Consider the following 23,111-nt stretch of genomic DNA (forward strand, 5'->3'; position numbering starts at 1 on the left):
CCTGAAGAAATAACAGTTTTCTTTTCTTACCCTTGGATGTTAGAGGATGTGTGCTGTAATCATAGCATGCATTCTGAGTGTACAGTCCACATCCCTTCTTCTGGATGCTGGGAAACACTTGTTCTCTCAACTTCTTTCAAATAAACCCCTTCATGTGACTGACCTGACTGTCCTTCACATAGTGACCTCCATGAAGAGAGTGTGTACCCAGTGCTCAAACTCTCAGGCTGCACATCTCAGTTCCAGAGTGACAATGAAATTAGTTAAGGTCACTGTGAAAACTGTGCCAACTTAACTAGTTGGTACTGTTTGTGTGAAAAATAAAGGTTTTGTACTTTAATTGTGATTTAGGAGAAAGGACATCAAGCTTGTTCTATAAAGATCCATAATAACAAATAACAAATATTTTTAGCTTTATGGATCCCAGTGCCTCACAATTACATGACTCTGCCTATGTATCTCAAAAATGCCATAGGTGATCTCCAAATAAAACCTATGGCTATTATCAAAATGTTTGAAACAAACAGGTAGACCAGTTGTACTCTTTGAAGGCTGTAGTTCACTAAACCTTGATTTAGACTTCATGATAATATTAGACACCTACATAAAGCAAAATTCTGTTCATGCGCAAATAAGATTTTTAAAGCTTTCATTTTTTTCTTTCCTTCCTTTCATATATGTACGTATGTGTGAGAGTGATTATGTATGGACGTGTGTGTCCAATAGGATTCACTTTCAGGGCTGTGATAGAGATTTGGGATGTTGCATTTTCATTACCGTAAGTAAATCATTTTCACTTGTGCACACCCATTTCTGTGCCAGTGATCTGAGTTAAGGAAACAAAATCGTGTATCACGACTGTGGTAACTTTCAATAATTAACTCAATGACCTGTGAAATAATAGCTTTATATCACTCAGGAACATAATTTCGCTGTGCTTTACATCCAGAAGGGCATGTGTTTGGGTTTTCAAGTAGTTGCTGGGAATAATTTAAAGGATTTTGCTTATCTGTCTAGCAAGAAGGGCTGAAAGACCGCTGAGCTGGAGAATATCTGTGCTTGCGAGTGTTTTCAAGTGCAGTGTAGGATTTAAGACTACACTAATAGAATCTAAAGCTGACCATTCATGATGTGACTCAGTCCCTGAGATAAAAGAAGCTGAGCCTTTGTTGTAAAGTTAACACTACATTGATGTACTTAATAGTTTAGTATGAAGAGGCAGGGGAAATATTCTAGTCATTATTATTATTGCTACTTATGTGATAGGAGTATGCTAATATTAAATGAAGGGTATAAACAAGAGCAGGAAAGATTATATTTAAATACAAAATGAATGATGATTACAACATTAAAAAGAAAATAATGCTGAGAAGAATCTTGGTAGCTATTAAAACAGTGTATCTGTTGAGTACATCAGTAAGCAGAAAGAATTCAATTTGCTTGAACACAGTCAACTAAGCCTGCAAAATATTGTGTCTTCTTATGGAATGATGTTTTAAGTGAAAATCCTTAGCTTTTAATTTGTTAAAGTGGTAGTCAGCTCAACTTCCAAGGAAGACAGTAATTTGGTAACATAGCAATACAATATTTACCAGTGATCTCCTCTAGGAATGTATCTTCACGAAATATAGATTCATCGAAAAGATATTACATGTCATTGGTATTATTTTGTTGTCACTGTGGTTTGCTTTTTGCACAGGGGCTCACGTTGTAATCCACATTGGCCTCGGACTCAGTATTAAGTAATTGCTTCAAAGTCTTACCAGACCTCCTGTCTCAGATCCACCCTCTGTGATGTATCCATTCCTGGGATGGCAGGCATGGAGATCAGTTTAGTAGTAGTAATAACGGTGAAGATTTGAAAATGATATGGTAATCAGAAAATAAATGATAAGGAAACAAACCATGGTATAATTATCTGGTAATTCTATAATCGTGGGGAATCGTGTGCTTGAGGGATGACAGCTGTCGTAGTTGGGGTTAATAGGCAAAGCAACAACATCTGGAATCACCTGAGACAGTCCTACCTGTCCAGGCCACAGTTAGATAGGTCTTCCCGCATTGGTTAATCTATTGAATGTCCAGAAGCTAAATAATCCCTTGTTTACTGCTCTAGTTGGCAGGCGGACCTGGGAGAGTGGCGGCTGTGAGGGATTGTCAATCCTGTGAGGGATTGTCAGACACAGTTCAGGAGTGGAGTCATATAAGGAGAATTCTGAGTGCCTATGAGAAAATTCCAAGAGAACAAGATAAGTCTTGTGATCTCAGTTTCTTCAGAAACATAAAATTGTTCCTGGGTCGGGTTTTCATGATCCTTCCCAGTGTAGCAAGGAGGAATGAGTTTACCTCAGATTATTCATTACATCTGGCTACAGTTATTTGTTTATGTACTTCCATGGGCAAACAGATCCTTGCCCTGTATGGTTTGTCCTTGTTATTGTATACATGACCTCATGAGAATTTGCTGAGGTGACCTTTCTGAATCCTCAGAGGATAAATTTCCTGAGGCTCTGAATAGAGTTAACTATTGCATTAGAGTTTAGTCCGCCTCATTTCTAGGCGCCACTCTCCCAGGTCTGGCTGCTAACTGGAGCAGTAAACAAGGGATTATTTAGCTTCTGGACATTCAACAGATTAACCGATGCGGGAAGACCTATCTAACTGTGGCCTGGACCATGCCCTGGTGGAGATCCCGAACCCTACAAGACGGAGTGAGTTGAGCATTGATGTATATTCCCATTCTTTCTGATTTGAGGTGCTGTGTGACCAGGTGCTTCAAGCTCCTTCTGCCTGTGTTGCTGTCATCATATGGCCTTGAACTGGGAGCCAAAATAAACACATTCTCCTTTAGGTTTCTTTCAACAGGATTTTTAGTCAGAGCAATAGGAAAAGCAATGATTAAAACCAGCCTACAGTTTGGAACAGTATGCAGAACACAGCACCAAGGCAGAATGTATAGCTACACCACGGTGTAATTTTATCAGTGCACATAGGTGGATCTGTAAAAATAATATTGTATGGTAAAATTTTAGGCTTTATTTCCTTTTCTCTTCAGTTTACAAGTTTTCTGTATCATCTGTAATTCTCTTTTTCTGCAGCATCGCGCATTGGTTCTGTTTACTCTCTAAGGACAATCACCCGTTTTCTTCTTTTTCTTTTTGCTTGCTTTCTTTTTAAATTTACTTTAAGGGATACTGGTAGCTTCCTGCCTCACTTACAGGCCTGGTGCCCATGGAGGCCAGAAGAGGGGGTCAGGTCTTCTGCGGCTGGGTCACAGACAGCTATCAGCTACCATGTGGGTCCTGGGTGTCAAACCTGGGTCCTCTGCAAGAGCAGTTAATGCTCTTAATTGCTGAATCATCTTTCCATACCCTGAAGCTTTTCTTTTAAAGAAAACATGAGTAGAGTAAAGAAGGCCTAAGCATCAGAGGAACAAAATTGACATTTTGGACTAAGAGGATCTGGCAAGCCTTTTGATTTATTTGGCTTTGTATATGAGCTAGAGTATTGAGAAAACTATTTCTCCCATTGAAAGATATATATTTATAAAACCATAACCCATACAAGTTCAAGCCTGTGGAATCTGATTTACAGACTCCATTCTATATTGGCTTCAGTACTTTGCCAACACATTTCACAGTGATTCTTGATGAAACCCATCTCTAACTTGAACATCACCCAAGAATTATGCCATATAAAAGATTGCTGTCTGCTTAAGCAAAACAAATCATAAGACTGGCAATGTAACTGTCTTATTCAGAAAAATAGTAGTGCAAAGTCCAAGAATTAGTTCCATTCCAGAGAAGCAATAGCTACAGGCTCCCAGGAGGCAGGACCAGGATAGCTGCTTTGGGCTGTGTGGGAAGGAGCTGCTCTCACCAAGTGAGTTTCTTTCTCTGTCCCCAGAGGTCACCTGAAGCTCCTTTGATCAACTACTCATGGAACACATTTCAAAGGATTCTGTGACCTTTGATCTTATTCTATTTATCCCTATTGTTTTTAAAATTGAAGTTGTCATTTTGCACAGTTAAAAGGTTGAAAGAGGAGCTAGAGAAATGGCTTAGGCCCTAAGAGTGGTACTAGGATCGCTCAGGACCAGACTTCAGCTCCGAGAACCCAGGTTAGGAGTCTCAAACCACAGTTACCCCAGCTCTAAGAGATAGACCCACATATGCACAACTAAGTTGAAAGAGATTTGAAGAGGTGTCTCAGTGGGTAACATTGCTAGGGCTGGAAACAACATGACCGGAGATCAAATTCCTAACACTCTCCTACAAAGCGCAGTAGAGCCTTGCTTGGCCATAACGACAGCATTTGAGACAAAAACCATTCAGTTGCTGGGACCTCACTTGTCAGCCAACTTAGCCAAAAGTTGAGCTCCAAGTTCAGGGAGAAACCCTGGATCAAAAACATGAAGTGATAGAGAAAGATGTTCATCATCCTCTTCCGGTCTCCACATTTCATGGTGGGCTCAGCCACCCCGAAGTGTGTGCATACACTGTACATATATACACCCTACACTCAATTGAAAACTATAAATAATTTTTAAATGAAGGAGAACTCAAGATTATGAAGCATCCCACCTTTTAATCCTTGATCTATAAAGGATTTTAGATATTCAAGATTTTGATATATTGATTTTAATATATTCAAGAAAGGTTTTATTTTTTGTTTTATCCGTGTGTCTAAATAAACTGTGCATGCTATCATTTTGTCATTTTACTTCCATTTTAACTGTCATCCACTTGGTTTTCGTTCACATAGCCACATGCATTCCTTTGCTGTGACTACAAAAAGAAAGGAAGAAAAGCAATTTGAGGAGGAAAGGATTCATTTCACCTTACAGTTGTCTGTCCATCATACAGGGAAGTCAGGGCAGGACCTCAAGGCAGGAAGGAAAGCAGAGGCCATGGAGCATGGACCAATGCTACTCGCTGGATTGCTCTCCATGGCTACACAGTTTTCTTTCTTATGTGACTGAGGACCATCTTCACTGGAGTGACACCATCCACAGGGGCTGATCCTACATCAGTCATCAATCAAGACAATGACCCAAGACTTGTCTACAGGCCAGTCTTGGGAGGCATTTTCTCAGTTGAAGTTTCCTCTCCCCAGATGAGTCCTACCTCTGTCAAACTGACAGAAAAGCTATAATCTTAGTATAATGCCAGTACACTTAAAATATTAGTGTTTGAAACTATTTAAAATATACTAATTTTTCAGCTGAGACACATATAAGTTAAACTCAACTCATTGATTTGTTCCTCATATAATAGCTATAATTTTATTTTTTAACTTAGCATTATTAAAATGGCCACTAATTTTCCTTCTATTCTGCACTGTAGTTGAAATTTCTCAATAGGATGCCTTAATCCTTTAACTCTCTTGATGGAATTTACTTATTTACTTAAAGACATTCCTCCATGGAGTTTTTCCTTAGGCTTTGTCTTCACGCACATAAATATAGTTCTGATTTCTGGCAGCAAATACTAGTTTGCCCTGTTCTTAAAAGCTGAAGCTGAACGGAGGCACAAGCCTGCATTCCTTGGCTTCCTCGTCCAGCACTAAGTCATGACATGCAGGTCTGGCTTCATTCATAGCAGCAGTTCCTTTCGTCTCTTTGCTTCAGAGTTGTAGGATTAAAAAATAGGAAAGAAACAGACCGGATAAACAGTTCTCTGCACCCAAATCCCGTGGGAGGGAGAGCTAAACCTTCAGAGAGGCAGACAAGCCTGGGAAACCAGAAGAGACTGCTCCCTGCACACACATCTCGGACGCCAGAGGAAAAAGCCAAAGACCATCTGGAACCCTGGTGCACTGAAGCTCCCGGAAGGGGCGGCACAGGTCTCCCTGGTTGCTGCCGCTGCAGAGAGCCCCTGGGCAGCACCCCACGAGCGAACCTGAGCCTCGGGACCACAGGTAAGACCAAACTTTCTGCTGCAAGAAAGCTGCCTGGTGAGCTTGGGACACGGAAGCAGAATTTCTCTAGGAGGCACGGCCTGTGTTTACCGGAAGTCCCACACCCGCGGATCCCGGCCCGCAGCAGCTCTCTGCTCCCAGACCTGGTGAGAGAGAGACCCAACCGCCTGGTCAGGTGGGCACTCCTGAGGCTGCAGAGCGGAAGAGACCACCAACACTGCTCACCCCTGCCCACATCCCTGGCCCAAAAGGAAACTGTATAAGGCCTCTGGGCTCCCGTGGGGGAGGGCCCAGGAGCGGCAGGACTTCTGCGCCTGAGACACCGCCGCCGGAACCTGAAAGAAACAGACCGGATAAACAGTTCTCTGCACCCAAATCCCGTGGGAGGGAGAGCTAAACCTTCAGAGAGGCAGACAAGCCTGGGAAACCAGAAGAGACTGCTCTCTGCACACACATCTCGGACGCCAGAGGAAAAAGCCAAAGACCATCTGGAACCCTGGTGCACTGAAGCTCCTGGAAGGGGAGGCACAGGTCTTCCTGGTTGCTGCCGCTGCAGAGAGCCCCTGGGCAGCACCCCACGAGCGAACCTGAGCCTCGGGACCACAGGTAAGACCAAATTTTCTGCTGCAAGAAAGCTGCCTGGTGAACTCAAGACACAGGCCCACAAGAACAGCTGAAGACCTGTAGAGAGGAAAAACTACACGCCGGAAAGCAGAACACACTGTCCCCATAACTGACTGAAAGAGAGGAAAACAGGTCTACAGCACTCCTGACACACAGGCTTATAGGTCAGTCTAGCCACTGTCAGAAATAGCAGAACAAAGTAACACTAGAGATAATCTGATGGCGAGAGGCAAGCGCAGGAACCCAAGCAACAGAAACCAAGACTGCATGCCATCATCGGAGCCCAATTCTCCCGCCAAAACAAACATGGAATATCCAAACACACCAGAAAAGCAAGATCTAGTTTCAAAATCATATTTGATCATGATGCTGGAGGACTTCAAGAAAGACATGAACACACTTAGGGAAACACAGGAAATCATTAATAAACAAGTAGAGGCCTACAGAGAGGAATGGCAAAAATCCCTGAAAGAATTCCAGGAAAACACAATCAAACAGATGAAGGAATTAAAAATGGAAATAGAAGCAATCAAGAAAGAACACATGGAAACAACCCTGGATATAGAAAACCAAAAGAAGAGACAAGGAGCTGTAGATACAAGCTTCACCAACAGAATACAAGAGATGGAAGAGAGAATCTCAGGAGCGGAAGATTCCATAGAAATCATTGACTCAACTGTCAAAGATAATGTAAAGCGGAAAAAGCTACTGGTCCAAAACATACAGGAAATCCAGGACTCAATGAGAAGATCAAACCTAAGGATAATAGGTATAGAAGAGAGTGAAGACTCCCAGCTCAAAGGACCAGTAAATATCTTCAACAAAATCATAGAAGAAAACTTCCCTAACCTAAAAAAAGAGATACCCATAGGCATACAAGAAGACTACAGAACTCCAAATAGATTGGACCAGAAAAGAAACACCTCCCGTCACATAATTGTCAAAACACCAAACGCACAAAATAAAGAATATTAAAAGCAGTAAGGGAAAAAGGTCAAGTAACATATAAAGGGAGACCTATCAGAATCACACCAGACTTCTCGCCAGAAACTATGAAGGCCAGAAGATCCTGGACTGATGTCATACAGACCCTAAGAGAACACAAATGCCAGCCCAGGTTACTGTATCCAGCAAAACTCTCAATTAACATTGATGGAGAAACCAAGATATTCCATGACAAAACCAAATTTACACAATATCTTTCTACAAATCCAGCACTACAAAGGATAATAAATGGTAAAGCCCAACATAAGGAGGCAAGCTATACCCTAGAAGAAGCAAGAAACTAATCGTCTTGGCAACAAAACAAAGAGAATGAAAGCACACAAACATAACCTCACATCCAAATATGAATATAAAGGGAAACAATAATCACTATTCCTTAATATCTCTCAATATCAATGGCCTCAACTCCCCAATAAAAAGACATAGATTAACAAACTGGATACGCAACGAGGACCCTGCATTCTGCTGCCTACAGGAAACACACCTCAGAGACAAAGACAGACACTACCTCAGAGTGAAAGGCTGGAAAACAACTTTCCAAGCAAATGGTCAGAAGAAGCAAGCTGGAGTAGCCATTCTAATATCAAATAAAATCAATTTCCAACTAAAAGTCATCAAAAAAGATAAGGAAGGACACTTCATATTCATCAAAGGAAAAATCCACCAAGATGAACTCTCAATCCTAAATATCTATGCCCCAAATACAAGGGCACCTACATACGTAAAAGAAACCTTACTAAAGCTCAAAACACACATTGCACCTCACACAATAATAGTGGGAGATTTCAACACCCCACTCTCATCAATGGACAGATCATGGAAACAGAAATTAAACAGTGATGTCGACAGACTAAGAGAAGTCATGAGCCAAATGGACTTAACGGATATTTATAGAACATTCTATCCTAAAGCAAAAGGATATACCTTCTTCTCAGCTCCTCATGGTACTTTCTCCAAAATTGACCATATAATTGGTCAAAAAACGGGCCTCAACAGGTACAGAAAGATAGAAATAATCCCATGCGTGCTATCGGACCACCACGGCCTAAAACTGGTCTTCAATAACAATAAGGGAAGAATGCCCACATATACGTGGAAATTGAACAATGCTCTACTCAATGATAACCTGGTCAAGGAAGAAATAAAGAAAGAAATTAAAAACTTCTTAGAATTTAATGAAAATGAAGATACAACATACTCAAACTTATGGGACACAATGAAAGCTGTGCTAAGAGGAAAACTCATAGCGCTGAGTGCCTGCAGAAAGAAACAGGAAAGAGCATATGTCAGCAGCTTGACAGCACACCTAAAAGCTCTAGAACAAAAAGAAGCAAATACACCCAGGAGGAGTAGAAGGCAGGAAATAATCAAACTCAGAGCTGAAATCAACCAAGTAGAAACAAAAAGGACCATAGAAAGAATCAACAGGACCAAAAGTTGGTTCTTTGAGAAAATCAACAAGATAGATAAACCCTTAGCCAGACTAACGAGAGGACACAGAGAGTGCGTCCAAATTAACAAAATCAGAAATGAAAAGGGAGACATAACTACAGATTCAGAGGAAATTCAAAAAATCATCAGATCTTACTATAAAAACCTATATTCAACAAAATTTGAAAATCTTCAGGAAATGGACTATTTCCTAGACAGATACCAGGTATCAAAGTTAAATCAGGAACAGATAAACCAGTTAAACAACCCCATAACTCCTAAGGAAATAGAAGCAGTCATTAAAGGTCTCCCAACCAAAAAGAGCCCAGGTCCAGATGGGTTTAGTGCAGAATTCTATCAAACCTTCATAGAAGACCTCATACCAATATTATCCAAACTATTCCACAAAATTGAAACAGATGGAGCCCTACCGAATTCCTTCTATGAATCTACAATTACTCTTATACCTAAACCACACAAAGACACAACAAAGAAAGAGAACTTCAGACCAATTTCCCTTATGAATATCGACGCAAAAATACTCAATAAAATTCTGGCAAACCGAATTCAAGAGCACATCAAAACAATCATCCACCATGATCAAGTAGGCTTCATCCCAGGCATGCAGGGATGGTTTAATATACGGAAAACCATCAACGTGATCCATTATATAAACAAACTGAAAGAACAGAACCACATGATCATTTCATTAGATGCTGAGAAAGCATTTGACAAAATTCAACACCCCTTCATGATAAAAGTCCTGGAAAGAATAGGAATTCAAGGCCCATACCTAAACATAGTAAAAGCCATATACAGCAAACCAGTTGCTAACATTAAACTAAATGGAGAGAAACTTGAAGCAATCCCACTAAAATCAGGGACTAGACAAGGCTGCCCACTCTCTCCCTACTTATTCAATATAGTTCTTGAAGTTCTAGCCAGAGCAATCAGACAACAAAAGGAGATCAAAGGGATACAGATCGGAAAAGAAGAGGTCAAAATATCACTATTTGCAGATGATATGATAGTATATTTAAGTGATCCCAAAAGTTCCACCAGAGAACTACTAAAGCTGATAAACAACTTCAGCAAAGTGGCTGGGTATAAAATTAACTCAAATAAATCAGTTGCCTTCCTCTATACAAAAGAGAAACAAGCCGAGAAAGAAATTAGGGAAACGACACCCTTCATAATAGACCCAAATAATATAAAGTACCTCGGTGTGACTTTAACCAAGCAAGTAAAAGATCTGTACAATAAGAACTTCAAGTCACTGAAGAAAGAAATTGAAGAAGACCTCAGAAGATGGAAAGATCTCCCATGCTCATGGATTGGCAGGATTAATATAGTAAAAATGGCCATTTTACCAAAAGCAATCTACAGATTCAATGCAATCCCCATCAAAATACCAATCCAATTCTTCAAAGAGTTAGACAGAACAATTTGCAAATTCATCTGGAATAACAAAAAACCCAGGATAGCTAAAGCTATCCTCAACAATAAAAGGACTTCAGGGGGAATCACTATCCCTGAACTCAAGCAGTATTACAGAGCAATAGTGATAAAAACTGCATGGTATTGGTACAGAGACAGACAGATAGACCAATGGAATAGAATTGAAGACCCAGAAATGAACCCACACACCTATGGTCACTTGATTTTTCACAAAGGAGCCAAAACCATCCAATGGAAAAAAGATAGCATTTTCAGCAAATGGTGCTGGTTCAACTGGAGGGCAACATGTAGAAGAATGCAGATCGATCCATGCTTATCACCCTGTACAAAGCTTAAGTCGAAGTGGATCAAGGACCTCCACATCAAACCAGACACACTCAAACTAATAGAAGAAAAACTAGGGAAGCATCTGGAACACATGGGCACTGGAAAAAATTTCCTGAACAAAACACCAATGGCTTATGCTCTAAGATCAAGAATTGACAAATGGGATCTCATAAAACTGCAAAGCTTCTGTAAGGCAAAGGACACTGTGGTTAGGACAAAACGGCAACCAACAGATTGGGAAAAGATCTTTACCAACCCTACAACAGATAGAGGCCTTATATCCAAAATATACAAAGAACTCAAGAAGTTAGACCGCAGGGAAACAAATAACCCTATTAAAAAATGGGGTTCAGAGCTAAACAAAGAATTCACAGCTGAGGAATGCCGAATGGCTGAGAAACACCTAAAGAAATGTTCAACATCTTTAGTCATAAGGGAAATGCAAATCAAAACAACCCTGAGATTTCACCTCACACCAGTGCGATTGGCTAAGATCAAAAACTCAGGTGACAGCAGATGCTGGCGAGGTTGTGGAGAAAGAGGAACACTCCTCCATTGTTGGTGGGATTGCAGACTGGTAAAACCATTCTGGAAATCAGTCTGGAGGTTCCTCAGAAAATTGGACATTGAACTGCCTGAGGATCCAGCTATACCTCTCTTGGGCATATACCCAAAAGATGCCTCAACATATAAAAGAGACACGTGCTCCACTATGTTCATCGCAGCCTTATTTATAATAGCCAGAAAATGGAAAGAACCCAGATGCCCTTCAACAGAGGAATGGATACAGAAAATGTGGTACATCTACACAATGGAATACTACTCAGCTATCAAAAACAACGAGTTTATGAAATTTGTAGGCAAATGGTTGGAACTGGAAAATATCATCCTGAGTGAACTAACCCAATCACAGAAAGACATACATGGTATGCACTCATTGATAAGTGGCTATTAGCCCAAATGCTTGAATTACCCTAGATCCCTAGAACAAACGAAACTCAAGACGGATGATCAAAATGTGAATGCTTCACTCCTTCTTTAAATGAGGAAAAAGAATACCCTTGGCAGGGAAGGGAGAGGCAAAGATTAAAACAGAGACTGAAGGAACACCCATTCAGAGCCTGTCCCACATTTGGCCCATACATATACAGCCACCCAATTGGACTAGATGGATGAAGCAAAGAAGTGCAGACCGACAGGAGCCGGATGTAGATCGCTCCTGAGAGACACAGCCAGAATACAGCAAATACAGAGGCGAATGCCAGCAGCAAACCACTGAACTGAGAATAGGTCCCCCATTGAAGGAATCAGAGAAAGAACTGGAAGAGCTTGAAGGGGCTCGAGACCCCAAAAGTACAACAATACCAAGCAACCAGAGCTTCCAGGGACTAAGCCACTACCTAAAGACTATACATGGACTGACCCTGGACTCTGACCCCATAGGTAGCAATGAATATCCTAGTAAGAGCACCAGTGGAAGGGGAAGCCCTGGGTCCTGCTAAGACTGAACCCCCAGTGAACTAGTCTATGGGGGGAGGGCGGCAATGGTGGGAGGGTTGGGAGGGGAACACCCATAAGGAAGGGGAGGGGGGAGGGGGATGTTTGCCCGGAAACTGGGAAAGGGAATAACACTCGAAATGTATATAAGAAATACTCAAGTTAATAAAAAAAAAAAAATAGAGCATTTCAGAGATGCTCTTGTCCTGTTTCTAAATATGGGTTCAGTAGGAACATTGGCAAAGGACACCATACAGATATTATAGTTCTGACTCTGAAATCACAAGATTATCCCATAGATGCAAACCAGTGCTAGAGGCTTTAGAAGTAGAGGCTGCAAGCGAGAAAGGTTTAGCATGGGAATGTTAGGTACTTTGCAAGCATGGTTTGGGGAGCAATGAGTGATTTCTGGACCCTATATGTATAGACCTATGTTACAAGACTAAAGAGAGGCTCCTGTGACCTGAGATACCCCCCACCTAGCCTACGGCACAGAAAAGAAACCCATAATACTACAACGTCAAGGAACTAGGTTGCCAGGAACCTGGACGGAGGAGTGAATTCCTCTAACACCTCCAGATTAGAGCCCAGCAGTCAGCACCTTCATTTCAGCCAATGTCAGCTATGGCCTCCATGAATTAAGAGATACTACATTTGGAAGGGTTCAAATGGCTACATCCGAGACATGTATGGCAGAGATAGAAGGCTAATGAGAGTAAGACGATCCTCGAAAGAGAAGGCAATGGACATCTTTGTTTCTTAGGAAACATCTCACTGCTTCTTAGCAGCGGGTCCCACTCACAGTCCAGGATTCCTTTCTCTCAGGAATGCCCCTGCCCATTGTTAATATGGGCCTTCTACATCAATTAGAGAACCAATCATTTCCTCACCATCAGGATAAGAGGCCTGTGTGACAGGTGAGTCTAGATCCTATCAAGCTGACAGCACTAAGAATGTGTCTGGAGCTTAAGGCCTGTTTCTCACATAATGTATAGTGCAACTTCGTCTATTTATGGGTTAAGAAAGTGTTTTCTATGCAGAATTTATATTTTTATTTAATATCTTTTCTGACATATTTGAGTTTAAGTCTTCTATGATGTTGCTAGTTTTTATTTGTTTCTTTGTTTTATCTGTGGTTTGTCCCCTATTCATTTTTTATCTTTAAGTGAAATCTTATTTTTATTATGCGTTCATTGGCTGTCTCTTTAGATATACAGTCTTTTGTTTTCTTTAATGTTTTCCTCTGGGTTATTGAAGTTGGCTCAATTGGTAAAGGCTCCATCTGCCAAGCCTGAGGATCTGAGTTTAATATCTGAGAGAGCTGATGCCCAAAGTTGTCCTCTGACCTACACATGCTGGCTGCGGCATGCACGTGCACGCACACATGCCACACACACTCACACACTTACCTCAGAAACTTAAAGGCTGTCCCTTGAGTCACTTGAGTACTCTAATTACTTTAAATACTGCATCGATCTTTCATTTGTCACATGCTATCATAAAATGGTATTTTCCCACTTTACCAAAAATGCAGTGATTTTATAAAACTAATTTAGTCATAGACCTTGAGTGTTTATGTCCTAGCTATTGTGTCTAGCTGTGCACATTAAAAACCCTATAAGCATTATCAACATTAAAGGGTGTCTATTCACATGTACATGTATGTGTGCGTACTCTACTTTCTAGACCTGTCCTTTCCTTTCTGCTATTTGTTCGCTTGCTGCTCTATACACATTATTATATTTTTCTATGTTGAGAGTATCCTTTGCGTTCTGTTTAGTACGACTCTACTAAATACACATGTTTAGTTTTACAAATCTTTGTAGACATTGAATGTGTATGTTTCTGTGTGCATGTTCTCCACGTGTATAGTGTCCTCAGAACCTCTGGCACTGCAGTTACAGATGGTTGTGAACAGGCATAGGCACTGGGAACTGAGCTCAGTTCCTCCATAAATGAATCCAGGGTCCCTGACAGGGCAGCAAGTGCTCTTAACCACTGAGCCAGCTCCTCTTTTGTTTTTAGTTAGATGAAGGTATGATTTGTTTTTTAAGGTTTTCAAATATGCTTTCATAGGATATAAAATAGCCAGCCATAAATAGCCTCCCTACCTCTTTGAGAATATCCTCCCCCCCCCTTTTCTCTTGTTTTCCACATTTCCCTTTCCCTCTTTTTTCCTTACCACTTAACTTTACTGGAAGATGTTCAAGAACCATAGTGATATTTATTATTTCTGTTACTTTCAACCTTAAGTATGTAGCCTGATAGTCTCCCAGCCCTTTTAGAAATTGTTCAGGTAAATTTATTCTTTTTCGGTTTCTTACTGTTCTGCAGTAATATTTTTTCCCTCTGGGACAGTTTTCACAGGACCCACCTGTGGAACTTCCTCTCACATGTTCTAACCTTTAAAACTCTATGTTTTAATAGCAGTTCAGAACGGCACTAAAATCTAATTACAGATGCCTGGTATTTGGCACCCAAGGGTTTACCGTCGGGTTTAGCATAACTGAGATTAAATCATTTCATGGATGCCCTTCCAAAGTCGATATATTTTCTCTTAACTAATTTTTCTGATTATGTACCACACCTGTCCAAAGTCACAACATTGTAAATTGTCACTGCGATGAGGGGAAGGGGGTTTCTCATCCAAAATACACTTTCATTATGTTCTTTTGTTTTGTTTGCTTCTCAACCCAAACTGGTTTCCTTATATCTGGAATTCAGAGAGTAACTTTCCTAGCATTTGGCAATAAGGAGCAAGTAACAGAAGACTCCCCAGCAAGCTTCAGAGCTCCCTCATTCTTTCTCATAATCTCATGATATTGAGGAACATTTCCTGGGTCCCCACCTATGGGCTTAAGCATCCACCTCACCCATTTCTAGTCACATGTTTCATGTGTTCACTCTTTAGTTTCCCAATTAGCTTCCCGTTCATTTCTGTTTATCTTTGAGCATTTAAAGACTAAACTGTTTCCATTTTAAACCATTTTGGTGGTGCTTAGAGAAACAGACTCTGATCAACTGATCAATCATATTAAATTGTCAATAGCAATGCCACTGATTTCTCTACTTTGTCATTATTATTCTCATTTAATATTGCATTTACCTATTACCCACAAGTAGTTCTGAGCACATTATCAATTTACCATGATTACAATGATAATACAGTCTTACTTGTACTTAAATATGCATTATTTCCATTAATTGACATCACTTCTTCCTTAATTTGAATACAAATAAAAGTTGAGAAGGTCATGCACTCTAAATATGAATTATGTCGAATTGCCTCGTTTTCAGTCAAATTGTCTCTAAGAACTTAATTTTTATTGTTACTTCCTCTGCTGGGAGTTGGCGGTTACTTGTTGGCTGCCAAATTATACCGGTAATAAATGAAAATAAATATCTCATAATCCTTTAAAAGTCTGGTTCATCCTAAGACATAGTTTCTCTCTCCCTAGATTGTCTACCCCCATCAAAGGGTGATTTGTTATTTGGAAAGAAGGTTTTCCTCCCGGATATGGAGAAGAACCAGACACACACCCCCACACACCCAGCATTACCTGCTGGACACAATTCTCCAACAGAACTTTGTGGCTTCCTCATTGTATTTGCCTCTCCTGCTACTGCACATGCCCCGTTTACTTTTAGGAAAATTCAGTTGTCCTATAAATAACAGCAAAGGAGAGAGTGGGGAACCAGAATGACTTACAAGTGAAATCCTATATCCTAACAGAGAGAAGGGGAAAAGGACCATCGGGTGCGTTTGGCAGTTGGAAACGGTATGAGTAGTGATGTGTGGAGACAATTTTTAGACAGATTTGGAAACATTAAGATGTGTGAATTTTACGGAGCTACCGAAGGAAACATATGTTTCATGAACCACACTGGGAAGATTGGATCTGTCGGGAGAGTGAACTTCTTCTACAATGTGAGTATAGCACTTTCTCTCCAGATAACATTCGGGGGTCTACACTCTTGGCTAGAGCTTATGCTTCTACACTATGAAAAGTCTTATTATGCTTTTGAAGCTGGGAACGTATGCAAAGGTAATGGTGGCTGTGTGTGATCTGGGATGCTGTGGGTTCTGCAAACCCCAGCCCTCAGCGTGTGCTCCCTCTGCAGCATGGGGATGACTGCAGCATGGGGATGACTGCAGGGTGGGGATGACTGAAGTGTAGGGATGAGTGCAGGGTGGGGATGACTGACTGTAGCCTGGGGATCACTGACTGCAGTGCTAGGATGAGTGCAACATAGGGATGACTGCAGCATGTGGATGACTGACTAAAGCCTGGGGATAACTACAGCATGAGGTGACTGACTGCAGTGTGGGGATGACTGACTGCAGTATGGGGATGACTGACTGCAGTGTGGGGATGACTGACTGCAGTGTGGGGATGACTGACTGCAGTGTGGGGATGACTGACTGCAGTGTGGGGATGACTGACTGCAGTGTGGGGATGACTGACTGCAGTATGGGGATGACTGACTAAATGTGAGGATGACTTTGTTTTACTTTTGTTCAGTTTTCAAGTTTAATGTTTAATAGTAAAGCTTAAGTCCTGAATGAGTCAATTCCTCTTGAGTATTTTCCCTCCACGGCTCCTTGTCTTTATCATTCATACCACATAAGTTATATCGCTCGTAGTATCCCACAGTAATAGTATTTCAAGAATGAAAGAACCAAAGCAAGGGCTGGAGAGGTGGACCAATGGGTAGGATGCACTGCAGCTGGTCCAGAGAACCCTAGCACTATGTCTGGTAGTCACTCAGTCATCTAATCAGCTCCCTGGGATCTGATGCCCTCTGCTGGCCTCTTAGGTACCTGCACACCCAGGACATTCATTCACCAACCCATGCGCACATAAATAAAGATAATACACATAAGTAAAGAAATGGACAAAGGGATGTACAAAATATAGCCTGATTGGTGATAGATCATGGTACAGACATCCCTCAAATACAGACAGAATGCTGAAGACCAGACAAAGGAAAGAGAAATAGTTTCATCCTTCATGCAGGGATTGCAGTGATGATTAAATTGCTCTCCCAGTATAAGAACAACAAAGGACTGTTCTAAACGTTTTACAAATAAGGAGAGAATAAGATACATATGCATTGTAAGAATGCTGTACTTCTCTGAAAATGCATTGAATAAATGCATCTGTTCAATCTGAAGATTAAATAAAACTTAGAAGTCGCCTTCAATTTAAAAAGTTTGATGGCCAGCATTAAATCTATTTAAATACAGGAAATTAATCAGAGTCAATTTATGCCTCTAAGTGGAATGGAAAGAAAATCTGAAAATACAAAATATGTGTTATTACAAACAGAGAGAAAGAGAGAGAGAGAGAGAGAGAGAGAGAGAGAGAGAGAGAGGAAGAAGAAGAAGGAGGAGGAGGAGAAGTAGGGGAGGAGGAGGAGGGGGAGAGGAGAGGAAGTACAGATTGTATTTCTTCCATAGCAGTACATCTAAAGCTATAATATGAAGATAAAATATGGGATTGTTAAAAAGCCTATTTCCTGATTTTTTTACAAGCTGTTTAATCATCTTAAATATAAGCATCTCCTTGCCAAGAGCAAAGTTCACTGAATGCCAAGAAGTTGGAGCACATTCGACGTAAGACCAACTGCATTTCTGACATCATGTGTACTTCAGCAGCCTCCAAGACCACCCTTAGGGTTGACACTTGACAAGGACTCAGCTCACTGGAGGCTGTTACACTCCAGGTTACAGCTAAGGGACAGTCTAAATGCAGCCAAGGGAACAGCTCCCAGGCAGAATCCAGGAGAGTATCAAGGGCAAGGCCATGTGTCTTCTCCTGAATCAGAGCAGCTTTACTGCCCACAGTACTGACCTCCATTCTCTCCCGTTCAGAAATGCAGATGGTGTCGCTCAGCTACACCACTGTTGGTGTGGCTTAGAGATCCCAGTTTAAAGTCTCATTGGTGCTATGTAGTTGACCTAAGTGTCTCGGGCAAACGAGTGCATTCCTAAATAGAACAGAATAGCCAGGTCTTAGAGGCAGCCAGTAAGACATTGAGGGTGAAGGCCAGGCATCATTTTCAAGGCAAAAATCAGACCCAGAGACAGATAGTCCAGCTCCAGTGCCTGCTCGACTGCTAATGGACTCCGTAACCTGAGCGAGTGAGTTGCTTTTCTTCAGGTTAAAGTTTCCTCGTGTGTTAATCAGGAAGATGACTTGTGGGTTCCTCAGCAATATAGATACTTATGTATCTGAATATAGAAAGAGAAAGGCATGTAGGTGGAGCTGGTGGGATGGCTCAGTGGTTAAGGGTATTGGCTGCTCTCCCAGCGGACCTGGGTTCGATAGCCAGGCAACCACATGGTGGCTCACAAATATCTCTAGTCCAGCTTCAAGGGATCCGATGGCACTTCTGGCCTTTGTGAGCTCTGCATGCACACGGTACACAGACATATGCTGGTCATATGCTGGTGAAACACCCCTAACAAACAAACAGAAAAAAAAGGTATAGAAGTAGAGAGGGGACTCCTGGAGCCATTGTACAGTCATGTAACTGTGTACAGAAGTGTTCAGAGGAAAACACTTAGCAATAATGTTGTGAACAAGACTTCACACAGCTCTGCTATGAATATGTGCACCAAGACACGTGCATACGATTTAATTTGGATTTTAAAGTGTGGTGATTGTTTTTATTTGCAATACTATAGCATAGCCATTGCTTCAATTTCATGGTAACCACGTAAAGATAGAAAGGAGGAGCTTCCTCTAGTTAAACACTTATGCTTTAATCCAGACTACTTTTCAGAGATAATGTATCTCACTTCTCGTGGAGTTAAAATTACCTCTGCTGTCAAGTCCCATTTATCTGACAATAGACTCACTGACAGAAATTCATTATAAAATGACTCTCAGTGGTGTACACTGTTGCCAAATTGACTGAAAATAAATATTACCAAGGCGGATATCTGAAGTGACTGGGAAAGTGTTTCAAAGTGTAGAATAAGAGAGAAAGGATGTGAGAAAAGTCTCTCTTTCTTCCTGTTGGAACAAATGGTAAAAGCTGAAACAAATGTCTGGAATCTTTCCACCAGGCACTAGACAAGTGTAACAGTGTCACCAGGCACTAGACAAGTGTAACAGTGTCGTGTCATCAAAGCAAGAAATACCAGCACCATATACTGCATCTTAATAGCCTTTATGTGGTGAAGAACAGTATGTTCTTTGCAGCGGCTCTGATAGGCCCTTGTCTTCAAATGGGATGACAATAGCCACTCCCTCATGTAGCATTCCAGTGCTTAAAGGGAACTCTTAAAATCTTAGCCCTTTGGCTTGGACTAACTGCTCAGTTGGCATTAGATGCTGTCATTTGAACCGAATTAAAATGGTGAACTGTGGAGTGGTGAGAGAGCTCAGTGGGTAAAAGTGCCCATCCTGAAGAGAAGCAAATCCCAAAAGTTGTTCTCTGACCTAAACACACACACACACACACACACACACACACACACACACACACACACACCCCACATGTATCCACTCAAACACATGCACACATAATGCTATACATGTGCCCATAGACATACACAAACACACATGCATGCTCACAGTAAATAACTAAATATAATTAAAAATTAGAAGTTTTTGGATGTTAAATTGTAGGGAAGTCTGCTTACTTGTACCTCCTACTTCAAGTTTTAAATCTTTTGTAATTGTTTTTTTATCAGTAAAAGGATTCCTTGTTTAAATTGAACATAGGTTACATTAGCAAATGCTGTTCTTGCACAAATAGTCAAACGATCAATTTTACTCTTCATTTTGGGTTTGCAGCTTCTTTTCTCCTTTGAGTTGATAAAGTATGACTTTCAGAAGGATGAACCATTGAGGAACGAACAAGGCTGGTGCTACTGTGTGAGAAAAGGTAAGATGGGTTGCGAAGTCATTGTCTTAAGCAAAGAACCCGACTCCACATGTGCTGAGTTGAGGAGAGAGACAGTGACTCTTCAGAACGTGATTGACCTTGAAGGGCGATGCAGGTGGACTGGCTTAACTGTTGGATTTGAGCCCTAGTTAGGTTGTAAAATGGTTGAGCGGCATCTCTTTGGTTTTTATTTCTTCTCTACATCACATATCACCAATAACATTAAATTAAAACTTCGTCCTAGGTACAATGGACAGTCAAGCCACCTCTGCTTTACATTTTGGTTTTGAGACTTAGAAACCATGCATCTGTGGGCAGACCGGCTGATCTACTCGTTTCCGTCCTATGTAAAACAGTGGTGACGTTATTTATTCCTTGAGGCTCACGTTGACAACTAAGGGGTGTACGAATCTTTGTGGTTTCCTCCTTCCTCTCTTCTCCATTCTATTCCTCTCAAGGTAGACTAAAAATTTCAGCTTAGAAATTTTGATGAAAACAAAGCCTCAGTTACCTGCAGATCATCATTGAAAATAGAATGTATAGAGATATGCACTTAGAAATGAGTAGATATTATCTAAGCAAATGTAAGCCAAGTCCCAGAATGAGGCAATACCTCATACTGTCTCATGCTACCCTAGACATGACTTCCTAGATCTTTGTTTCAATGTGATAATACAAGTAGTAAACCTGCTTTGATTTTATTCTTGTTATATTTGCCTTACTGCTGCTGGAGAGACTATAAAAGAAAGTATTAACAATCTCCCAAGCTTCGGAATATCAAATGTTGCTTGATGGCTTGGAAGATGACTCAGAGGTTTTGCTCTCACAGGGGACCAGAGTTCACTTCCCAGTACCCGTGTCACAACTGCTCACAACTGCCTGTAACTCCAACTCCAGGAGATTTGAGCCTTTGGTCTGTAAGGGCATCTGCACTCAACTGCACTAGTGTACACACACACACACACACACACACACACACACACACACACACACACACAAATAATAAGATTAACATGCTCAAATGTTTCTTAATTCAACTCCATAGACACTGTCCAAGAGAAAATGGATGAGGGCTGGAGAGTGGATGAGGGCTGGAGAGATGGCTCCGTGGTTAAGAGCACTGGCTGCTCTTCCAGAAGACCTGGGTTCAGTTCCTAACATCCATCTGGCAGCTCACAACTGTCTATAACTCCAGCTCCAGGAGATACAACATATATGCATACATGCAGGCAAAACATCCCAGCACATAAAATAAAAATAAATGTAAATAATTTAATAAAATAGGAAAAAGTAAACCTTTGGAGGTCTTGGAGAACTTGAAGTCTTTCTTGGCGTGTTATTTAGAACCATCGTAAGATCCGAAACTGGAACTTAAATCTTTGGACTGTGCTGATGCAATTTTAGCAATCCCAAAAATGCTGACTGAGACCACTCACCAGTCCTCGTGATGAGCAGTGTTCCTCCATTGTGTCAATTATGCCTCATCAGGAAGGACATGCACATGCTGTGGCCTATAATGTGTTTATAATAACTTGTCAAAGGAAAAATTACTATGTATACCCTGAGAAGTGGAAGCAAACAGCATAATCTGTGAGGAAGAAAGGAGTCTAGAAATTCTGCAATATTAAATGCAGCCTAACAAGGTTCACAGAGAATGTGAGGCCTTGAGGGCATATGGACCTTGTTCTGAAGTGTGCACTCCAACTTCTATGTGTGATGGCAGTATGACATTGGGAAGACTACTTTGTCTGCCTCCCTTTCTGCATTGGTAAGATGGAGCTGTCATGGAGACCTTTCTTAGAGGCTTTTGCTGACCATGAGAGGGTGCATGTGCAGGGCTCTAAGGACAGGGACGCTATGCTGATGTGTGCAGTGTAACTGTGGTGACCTTTAAGGCAGTTGCTGTGACCTCTGCTCTTCTTTACCTGAAATGTAACTTTGCTTTGCACATCAACAAACACAACCTCGATTAAATGACTTGACTGGAATGCTGATTTTGGATAAATGTCTAAGCATGAGTGTCATGACATTAATAAGTGTCATGAGGCAGGAGATCTTTCTAATGCCCTCCCCTCCCCTGTCAAGGATTTATGGAATAAACCATTAACTGGGTCAACCTACTTCATGGACTCTTTTCTCCAAAGGCTTCATTTTGAGTTCTGTATCAATTTCTTTTTCTAATTTTGACTGCTGATTTCACCCTTCTGGTCATTAGTTCTTCTCTTAATAAGATTAGTATTGTAATGGGAATTTCGAATAATTGCTCATCAAGATAAGTACAATTACAATGGCAGAGCAGGTGTGGAAACTAATATGTGGTGCTATTAACAGCTTATTAAAATTGTTAGTTATTTGCTCTCAGTAGTACCTGGGTTAAAAATCTGTGCAACTCCAAAAGCCATTACCCTTCCTTGGTCAACCCAGGGTACAAGAGAAATTAAGTTCACACTTCCTTTCCATGCGATTCTTTGACTGTTCAGTTTTGCAAGGTTGCTTGTGAAAGCATATGTTTGATGCTGGCACCAAGAAGAAATGGCATTGAGTAGAATGGAAACAAACATAAAGGAAAATGAGAAGCTACAATAGCGGGGTTTCTCCGCTATAACTTAGGTGTGTGCATGGTGTCTACGCTGATCATTGTTGGAGCAGATGGCTCCTAAATGGGCCTTTGTCTTGCAGGAGAACCTGGTCTCCTTGTTTCCCGTGTGAACAAGAAGAATCCTTTCTTTGGCTATACTGGCTCATACAAGCAAACGAAAAGCAAGTTGCTTTTTGATGTTTTTAAGAAGGGGGATGTTTACTTCAACACAGGAGACCTAATGTTCCAAGATCATGAGAACTTCCTTTATTTTTGGGACCGTATTGGAGACACTTTCAGGTAGGAATGGCACCACTGGATGCCCAGCTGGCCCTGTGCCTGTGAATCCCTCTTGTGTGGAAAGTGTGAGGTC

General features: G+C 41.1%; 1 protein-coding gene across 4 annotated transcripts in view; it reads left to right on the forward strand.

Annotated features, from left to right (window-relative positions):
• The window catches only part of Slc27a6 (solute carrier family 27 member 6), a 58,899-nt gene that overhangs the window by 28,056 nt on the left and 7,732 nt on the right, over nt 1–23,111 (forward strand). For 3 of the 4 annotated variants that reach the window (XM_039096697.2, NM_001106145.1, XM_039096698.2), the window contains 3 exons: nt 15,995–16,189; nt 20,070–20,160; nt 22,840–23,038. In XM_039096697.2, coding sequence (XP_038952625.1) covers nt 15,995–16,189; nt 20,070–20,160; nt 22,840–23,038 — 485 coding nt within the window. Of the gene's footprint in view, nt 1–1,699; nt 6,931–15,994; nt 16,190–20,069; nt 20,161–22,839; nt 23,039–23,111 lie in introns of those variants that run through there. The other variant, XM_063277212.1, reaches the window with a different exon arrangement.

This window comes from Rattus norvegicus, chromosome 18 (genome assembly GCF_036323735.1).
Source record: "Rattus norvegicus strain BN/NHsdMcwi chromosome 18, GRCr8, whole genome shotgun sequence".
NCBI lineage: Eukaryota > Metazoa > Chordata > Mammalia > Rodentia > Muridae > Rattus > Rattus norvegicus.